We start from the raw sequence: 9,915 nt of genomic DNA on the forward strand, positions 1-9,915 counted from the left end.
TAAAAGTGTGCAATCACATTGCACCTGATCTGCCCTGTGCAAGAAAAACTTGTTTGAGCTAAGGATGCACCGTCACACCATGGAGCCTTTTTCCATGGTACACAAACACATCATTAATGGTCCATTTGTGTAATGGGAAAAAATTTGGGGTCCAATCGATTTCACACCTGCTTTCATGTTTGAGTTGCTGAGTATGGGGCTTTTCCAAGCGCTCCGCGGGCATTTCTGTAGAAAAGTTACATTTTCTGTGGCATGCAAACATGCCCAAAGGCCTGTTTGAGTTCAAGGTGACAAATTTTTATTTTTATTTTTTCACCAATGGCTCTGTCTGTTTGGTAAGAGAAGTTTGTGCAAGTCATGGTTGCAAGTTACCAACTGGGGGCTTCACTTGTATGGCAGGAGCAGTTAGTGCACGTCAACTTGTGTTGGGACATTGCAAGTTCGAACCTCAAATGGTATGATTGTATAACTGGTATGGGTCTCCCTAACCCCAGCTTTCTCTGTCTGAAAAAACGGTCATCATTGCAAGTTCAAACCCCCACTAATAAGGCCTTAATCATTAGATTGATCATAAAAAGATTTTTTTTTTTTTATCTTTGAATGAAACTTGAAAAAGAAGTTAGGATTATTTGTTAAGCAAAAGGCTTTGTTTTTTAAGGACCTGCTGAATCATTTTGTAAAACGTGAACAAGTGAAAATGTAGAATTTGAAGAATGCGACGAGCATTTTTTTCCCCTTTTGGTATGCGGGATACTTTTAAAGAACTTTTGACCCTTGCTCATGTCGTTGAATTAATAGATTAATAGGGTGAGAACCATGATGATGTAGATCGATTATGACAGCTTTAAATATAACAAATGTAAAAATAAAAACCTCCAAAATCTACCCAATAAAAAAATATTTATCAGATTTTAAGTATTTTTTCTAAATTCTGACCTGGCAGATGTTTTCAGTATTATTAATTTACTAAAAATAAACACTTGAATCATGCATTTTAGATAGAAAAAAATGGTATTTGTAGCCTCAAAAAATTAGGAAATTGTATGCGTTTGTTTTCGAAACCTTATAAAAACATATTCATGCATCAAAATCAAATTCTTCAAGAACTGATTCCTATAAAAACAAGCGCATAGATCACATTCAGAATTCCAAAAAAAAATATAGAAAATCCGATAAATATTTATTATTGATTAGTTTTTCGTTCCCCTTTGTGTCTATAGCTTTTATGGTAAGAGAGACAGAGAGTGGCAATTCAGTAGTTATGTTGACTAACAAAAGGCAAAACTATGTCCTCAATTTATTAGTTCCACACGTTCACCAACCCCACCTAAACTAATACACCTGTCTCTCCTTTTTAACACCGTACGGCTACGCGATATACAGCCACACGCGAACTGGGACGCTGTTTCCTTTGACTCAAAGCCTTCTACAGTGTTGACTGTGCGCGGCTTCTGTTCAAAAGACGACTTGGGCTCGCCTGGTCAATCACTATCCCCGCTTTCCCGAAGCTCATCCGAAGAATCCTTCTCCTTCTCCTTCTTCTGTGGCCACCACTTATGCCCAACCCCCTCTCCTCCCCCTCACTAATTCCTCCCCTCATTCTTTCTCTCTAACAAATATCTGTTGTTGCCGCTTCTAATTCTTCTGTTCCCTTTCTCTCTCTCTCAAATTTCTCCTTCCTCTTGCTGATGATTATCTCCTGGTTCTGATTTGTGGGTATTGAAGATCTAAGAGTTCTGCGTTTCTGACGGGAGATAGAAATCAAATCAATCTGAAGAGGGAGGATCCGAGTCATTTGGCATGTTTTCTTTCTTCATCTCTCTCTTCTCTCTGCTCCTCCTTTTCTCATCTGCCTGCGCCTTCCTCAACCACACCGATGGTTCGGTCCTTCACGGGATCGTCCTCCCGGAGGACCCCTCCGCCCCAGAGACGAACTGCCAACTCCGATCCGAAGACACCCAGAAGAGCAAACCCATCAAGCTCCATCTCCTCCACCGGGACCAACGATACGGAAACCCCAGGCCAAAGGGAACGAGACACATAGAATCGCTCCTCCAGTCCAACTACCGAGACGTCTCGCGTATCCGCACCTTCCACGACCGCATCGATGCCAACAGGCCTAGGAAGCACAGCACTCGGGAGTCACGTCCCGATTCGAATGTAGCACCGGTTCACCATCCAATTGTATCGGGTACGCGGACCATGAGACATAATAAAGCAAGGTTGTTAACCGAGTCGAAGAATGAGCCGAGTCATGACAGAGCCAGATCGAAGTCAGAACCAGGCAGGCCTGGGATGGTTGCGACGCTGGAATCCGGCATAAGCGTGGGCTCGGGTGAGTACCTTATGGACGTCTACGTCGGGACACCGCCGCGGCACTTCTCGCTGATCGTCGACACCGGGAGCGACCTGAACTGGATCCAGTGCCTCCCATGCAATGACTGTTTCGAGCAGCTCGGCCCGGTGTACGACCCGGGCCAATCCTCATCGTTCCGCCCGGTTTCCTGCAAAGACTCGGCATGCCAGCACGTCTCACCTCCCGATACATCTCGGCCTCGGTGCAGATCGGACAATGGGACGTGCGAGTACTTCTACTGGTACGGGGACCGGTCAAACACCACCGGCGACCTAGCCACCGAGACGTTCATGGTCAACGTGAGCTCAGTCTCAGGTGGACCTGGTGCAGCCTTCCAGCTCAAAAACATCATATTCGGATGTGGGCACTGGAACCGCGGTCTGTTCCACGGCGCGGGGGGGCTGCTCGGGCTCGGCCGGGGCTCGCTCTCATTCTTGAGCCAACTCCAGTCAACATATGGCCACAAGTTCTCCTACTGCCTCGTTGACCGAGACTCAGACAGCAGCGTGAGCGGCCGGCTGGTGTTTGGTGAGGATGAGGGCTTGGTCCGGCACCCAGACCTACAATTCACTGAGCTTGTTCCGGGGAAAGACTCCCCCGTGGACACGTTTTACTATGTCCGGGTCCAGGCAGTCCGGGTTGGCGGAGAGGTCTTGAACATTCCACCAGAGACATTTCGGATCGGGTCAGATGGATCTGGTGGGACCATTGTAGACTCGGGGACCACATTGACCTACTTCCCGGAGGCTGCGATGGCCGAGATCAAGCGTGCATTCTTGAGGAAAGTCAAGGGTTTCGACCGGGTCCAGAGCTTTCCCATGCTGGACCCTTGCTTCAACGTAACCGGTGTGGAGCGGGTCAAGCTGCCGGAGTTCAGCATCATTTTCTCGGACGGGGCTGTCTGGAGCTTCCCAGTTGAGAACTACTTCATCAGGCTTGAACCAGAGGGAACCATCTGCTTGGCCCTGTTGGTTACCCCACAGTCCTCACTATCCATACTGGGGAACTATCAGCAGCAGAATTTTCACGTTTTGTATGATTTGGACAAGTCCAGATTGGGGTATGCCCCAATGAAGTGTGCTGAGGTGTAAATTAGCTATTGGTGGGGTGGGGGCCGTCACGATGACATGTATCACACGTAGGACAAGGGGAACAAAAATGTAAAGATGTATACACATATTGTGATTTTTTTTTTCTTCATTTTGTTTAAAGAAAAAGTTTATCTGTCTTACAGGCTGGTTTTATATATCAATAGATTGGATGTTATTTTGAGGGTATTTGATCATTTTGGAAAGGGCAGGACGGGTCGGACCCCGCCCACGCGACTAAAATTTTAGCCTGGTTGGTTCAATCGGACCAGATTTTGGCTGTATGGGATCCGATATCCACGTGGGCAAGAGCTTGGGGCCTTCTGCTGGCTATACGCAGTGGTTGCATATTCAACAAAACCTGCTAGGTTAATTCAGCATTTGGAGCACATGACTGGAATAGATCCAGATAGAGCAAACTTAGGTTTTGGGCCCAAACGATATCAGGTCCCAGCATTTTGAGACCATATCTGGTTGAAATTGTTTGTAGTCAGATAATAACCTGAATTGTATGGGTTCTACGCTATGTTATTTCCCCGTATTATATCCATTCCTTTATCCATGTCCATGTGAACTATGTTGGATGAAATCATTTTTGAAGGATGATGTGGCCATAAGGCAGATACATGTCCTTGTTATTTTGTTATAGTTTTTAAGTTTAAATGTATCAATATTTTTGCCAAAAAAAATTCATAAAAACAAAATTTTGCAATTTATTGTGAGAATTTCCATTGCTAAGAAAATCTCAAAGATTTGTAACTATGGTTCGTGATACTAAGGTTTGAATTGACTTCAGAATGGTGACCTTCGATCATGCTTTTCAGAATTATTAATTAGTTGTAGGTCATGTAAGACTGATTTAGGCATAAGGTTGTCTCGAAGAAAGCCAGTCACACATACATTGCTTGCAAGGCGGCTTGCTGACATGAATAGGAAGTGGCACTCGAGACTCGGACACCCTTCTCACCACACTTTAAAAATGATATTTTATGACACTCCCTCACCTCAAAACTCGTGTGATTTATGTCAATATTTCAAACAAACCAGAATTCTTTTTTTTTTTTGTTTAAAAAAAAATCCTTATTCATTCTAATGTATGGGTACTGGCCTCTATTGAATCATACTTCAGCTTCAGATACCTTATAACTTTCACTAATGACCGCTCACATGTAATGTGAGTATATTTGCTCAAACACAAGGACAAAGTCTTCAACGCTTACAGAGAACTCAAGAGCATGGTTGAAACTCAAATCAATATCAAAATAAAAAAATTTTGTTAGGACAACGGGACAAAGGCAAAAGTTGGACCATTAGTCCAAGGAATGGGGAGTAGGTGCCTACCAAAGTTAGGAGCCTATCATGACCCAATGAAGGTCTTCAACATGTTTTTTTACAAATCTGTTCCCATAGATGTGTTCGGCATGGTCAATTTACTAGAAAATGACACATAAATTATATTTTTTTGATAAAAAATATAAATTTTTGAGCTTGAATATTTATGAAACTTTTAGACCATTGAAAACTAAGAATATGTCAGGAATCCGACAATCCAAGAGTCTATCCCTATAAAATCAAGCACACATAACACATATGGATGATCATATTTCAAAAAAATATGAAAACAAAAAACCCTTATAGAAAGCCTGCTAGGCTGGCGGATGGCACAGATCAAAGTAAGCAGTTACCCCTAACTCTTGCTCTACATCTCTAATATACTTACCATTGTTACAAATCTCGTTTTCAAGATTTTTCCAGTTGAAGAATCTTATCATATTTGAAAGAGAGCAGATTAGGTCAGTCCGTCAAAGGTACCTCTAGTTAGGGGTGTCTATTGAGAATAAATTAAACTTGAACAATGTTTCTAGAATTATTGAGTATGTACAAGTTTCTAAGAGTCTTCTAGAATTATTAAGTATGTACAAGTTTCTAAGAGTCTTCTAGAGTTATTAAGTATGCACAAGTTTCTAAGAGTCTTTTGGAGTCTTAATACATCTAAAAAGGTCTTACTAGTGCTATAAAAGTCTAGTCTAAAAGTCATTGTATGAATCCAAGTGTGAAGAATAATTTTTAAGTAAAAGTATTAGAAGTCATTCTCCATCATCGTTCTCTACTTTTTCTCTCCATTCTATATTTTATTCTCTTCAAATTGGTATCAGAGTTTTGTTCGATTAAAATGAACAACTCTATTCTTTTTCCTTTTGCCTCTCAATTAGCCAAAAAAATTTACAGTAATTGAAGTGTCCAAATGAAAGTTATTCTTGGATCTCAAGAATTGTGGGAGATAGTCGAAAAAGGCTATGTTAAAGTAGAAAATGAAGAAGAAATGTCACACACTCAAATAGAGAGTCTAAAAGCATCTAGAAAGAAAGATAAGAGAGCTCTTGTAGTAATCTACTAAGGAGTAACCTCAAATAAAGTCGCTTTTGATAATATTGAGTGTGTTACTTCCTCAAAGCAAGCATGAGAGATTTTGAAAAGTTCATTTAAATGAGGTGAAAAGGTAAAAAGGGTCTGTTTGCAAACTCTTCGAGGAGAGTTTGAAGGTTTGCATAAAACGGAGTCAGAATGAGTTTCTGATTATTGTTCACGAGTATTGTCTATAGTTAACCAATTAAAAAGAAATGATGAAACTATAGATGATGTTCGTGTTATTGAGAAAATTTTCCATTTTTTGAATTCAAAATTTGACTACATTGTGGTAGCCATTGAAGAATCAAAGGACTTGAATACCATGACCATTGATAAACTTACTGGCTCGTTGCATGCTCATGAAGAAAGGCTAATTAAAAAAAAGAAAGAAGTAGTTTTGGATCAAGCACTCCAGTCGAAATTGTCTCTAAATGAGAAGAAGGAGAATTTCAAAAATCAAAGAGGTCGAGGACGTAGTCGTGGAAGAAGTGAAAGCTTTAGAGGAATAAGCTCATATGCTCGTAGAAGAGACGATTATTCAAGCAAGGAGAATGGCTTAAATCAAAATCAAAATCAAAATTTCAAAGGCTCGTAAAGAGGAAGAGGTCGTGAAAATCAAAGAGAGAGAGGTCGTAGCTATTTTGAATGCTATAATTTCCACAAACCTGGTCATATAGCAAGTGAATGTTGGTACAAAGAGGAAGAAAGGCATGATGCTCGTTTGGTGTATGAAAACAAAAAGCAAAATCATGACACTTTGTTGCTTGTGTCTCATGGTGGAGATCTTGATGATGTTTGATACATAGACAGTGGTGCTAGCAAGTATATGACAGGTAACAAAAATTTATTTTTTAAATTGTTTGAATCTAATTATGGTGAAGTAAAAGTAGGAGATGGAAAGGCTTACAAAGTTAGTGGTGTTGGTGAAATTGAGTTCAAAACAAAATCAGAAAAAATGGAGAAAATGTCTAAAGTTTATTTTGTTCCTGGTTTGAAAAATAATTTGCTCAGTGTGGGGCATCTTTTGAAGAAAGGAAATGACATTCATTTTCATGACATGACTTGCTACTTGTCAAGAAAAAACAAGTTATTGCAAGGGTTGGAGTTGCTTCAAATAATATTTTTTTACTCACTCTTCAAAACAAAAATGTCTTATTTTACTAATATTGATAATGGAGTTTCTAAGCTATGGCATGATAGATATGGACACTTGAATTATAGAAATTTGAAGTTTCTCTCAAAGAAGTTGATGCTCAAAGGCTTGCCTCAAATTGATCATCTTGATGAAGTTTGTGAAGCATGCCAACTCGGAAAGCAACACAGAAATCTATTTCCAACTCAATCATCATGGCGTTCCACAAGACTTTTGGAGCTTATTCATTCAGATCTGTGGTCCGATGACGGTGACATCTTTGAGAGGTAATCGTTATTTTATTTCTTTCATTGATGATTACTCATGAAAAGTTTGGGTGTATTGTGTCAAAGAAAAATCTGAAGCTTTTCAGAAATTCAAAGACTTCAAGGTGAAAGTTGAAACATTTACAAGGCTAAAAATCAATACTTTGTGGACTGACCGTGGAGGTGAATATTTTTCAAATGAGTTTGAAAAATATTGCAAGAACAATGGTATTCGACATGAAATGACGATCCGACATACACCACAGCAAAATGGTGTGTGTGAAAGAAAGGATCGGACAATTGTGGAGATGGCTAGATGTATTCTTAAGAAGAAGAAGTTGTCAAGAAGATTTTGGGCAGAAGCTGTTTCTTTTGCAATTTATCTTATTAACAGATCACCAACAAGAAGCTTGGAAAATTGCACACCACATGAAGCATGGTATGGTTCAAAGCCTAGTGTTCACCATCTTAAGGTATTCGGGAGCGTGGCGTATGCTCATATTCTGGATGCTATGATAAACAAGTTGGATGATAAATAAGAGAAGTGTATTTTCATAGGCTACAGCGAAAGAAGCAAGGCTTACAAGCTATACAACTCGGTGACAAAGAAGATTGTGATTAGTCGAGATGTTTGATTTGATGAAAATTCTATATTTGAAGACTTGGAGGTTGAAAAAAAAATTGCCTATCTTTTCTTTTGAGATTGAAGAAGAAAAGAATGATCCAGCAATTGAAAATAATGAAAATGGTGCCCAAGTAGAAAATTCTTCTGCTTTCCCAAGTTCTTCATCGAGCAGCTCTACAAGAAAAATAAGAAGCATCTAAGAATTATATGACATCACAGAAGAAGTTAGTCAGAATGATGCTATATTTTTTGCCTTCTTTGCAGGTGAAGATCCAATTTCTTTTGATGATGCATGTCAAGAAGAACAATGAAGGAGAGCCATGAAAGAAGAAATTGGTTCAATTAAAAACAATGATACATGGAAACTTGTAGATTTACCACCACACAAAAGTTTTATTGGAGTAAAGTGGGTGTACAAGACAAAGATGAATCCAAATGGTTCTATCAACAAGCACAAAGCAAAGCTCGTAGCAAAAGGGTACAAGTAAAAAGAATGAGAAGATTTTACAGAGGTATTTGCTTCTGTTTCAAGACTTGAGACTGTTTGTTTAATTATTTTTATTGTTGCTCAGAATAATTGAAAGCTTTTTCAATTGGACGTGAAATCTGCATTCTTGAATAGTGTTCTTAACGAAGAAGTCTATATTGACCAACCACTTGAGTTTATCGAGGAAGGGGAAGAGAAGAAAGTGTACAAGTTGAAGAAAGCTTTGTATGGGTTGAAGCAATTACCCAGAGCATGGTATAGCCGCTTCAATTCATATTTTGAAAAATGTGGATTTCAAAAATGTCCATATGAGCATACTCTCTACATCAAAGTCAATTCAGAAGAAAGATTCATTGTTGTAAGTCTTTATGTTGATGATCTAATTTTCACAGAGAACGATGTGCAGATGTTGAATGAGTTCAAGAACTCAATGATGGCAGAGTTTGAGATGACAAATTTGGGTGAATTGCGTCATTTTCTTGGTATTGAAGTTTATCAAACCAAGAAAAGAATTTTTATTTCGCAAGAGAGCTATGCAAAAGAGTGTTACGACAATGAAGCCATACATGATACTTCAAGTACAAGGTTTTGATGATGAGCAAGTGGAATCAACTGCATTTCAGCTAAGGCTATGAAGAAATTGAAGAATTCGATGAAGAATCTTTGAAGACTAGTGTGCAAATGTTTAATTCATTAAAAGTCTTAGATTCTTGTAAGAGCCTTACTTAGAGTGCATATTTAGGTTGCATTTCACCTTAAAAGTCTTTAGAAAAACTTTTCTAAAAGAAACCCTCTTGAAAATCTTTTTAGAAAACTCTTTTCTTAAATGTTCATGTTTATTAGTCGACCAATAAACTTACCAGTCGACTAATCCTTTCGCGCCATATTTTCTAAAAAGTCATTTTTATCAAATTAGTCGACCAAAGGTTTTATCAGTCGACTGGACAGAATGTCTCTTTTCTGGAAAATTAGCAGCAGTCGACTGAACAAAACATGTATTTTCTGAAAATTTAGCAGCAGTCGACTAATGCTTTTATCAGTCGACTGAACAAAATGTTTGTTTTTCAGAAGATTTTTAGCAGCAGTCGACTAAAAGGTTTTTCAGTCTACTGATGATATTATCAGTCGACTAACTTTTCTCAAGTCGACTAAGTTTCAAAAGTTCAGATTTCCAAACGGCTCGATTAACAGATCAGTCGACCGACGATAACTGTCAGTCTACTAATAACTAACTATTAGTCGACTAACTGATGTTTCAGTCGACTAATTTTGCCATTTTCCTGAAACTTCAAAAAGGCGTGTCTTTTCATTTTTCAAACGTTTTGATCATTCAAAATAGACAGTTTTGACACCCTTTCATACTCTCAACGTATGAAATCTTTCAATTATAAATATGAGTGCATTTTACACTAAAAAAAACAAGAATTCAATTGATTTGAATCATTTACTTATTGCTTTTCACTCCTATTCAGTCAAGTATTTGTTTTCTCACTCACTTGATATTTTCACTTCAGTTTTTCACTCAAATCACTTTGAGAGATAGTGAATTCGT

At 38.9% G+C, this 9,915-nt stretch overlaps 1 protein-coding gene across 1 annotated transcript; it reads left to right on the top strand.

Annotated features, from left to right (window-relative positions):
* Positions 1-1,350: 1,350 nt before the first annotated feature.
* Positions 1,351-3,587, top strand: LOC149827063 (aspartic proteinase nepenthesin-2-like). Its single transcript, XM_090019151.1, has one exon. It carries the CDS (start codon positions 1,801-1,803, stop codon positions 3,445-3,447), a length of 1,647 nt encoding a protein of 548 aa, XP_089875277.1. The 5' UTR covers positions 1,351-1,800; the 3' UTR covers positions 3,448-3,587.
* Positions 3,588-9,915: the final 6,328 nt, after the last annotated feature.

Source organism: Nuphar pumila, chromosome 10, assembly GCF_984573655.1.
Source record: "Nuphar pumila chromosome 10, dmNupPumi1.hap1.1, whole genome shotgun sequence".
NCBI classification, from domain to species: domain Eukaryota; kingdom Viridiplantae; phylum Streptophyta; class Magnoliopsida; order Nymphaeales; family Nymphaeaceae; genus Nuphar; species Nuphar pumila.

Excerpts from the sequence above, each read along its gene's own strand:
- LOC149827063 (XM_090019151.1), top strand. The coding sequence starts at position 1,801 with ATGTTTTCTTTCTTCATCTCTCTCTTCTCTCTGCTCCTCCTTTTCTCA.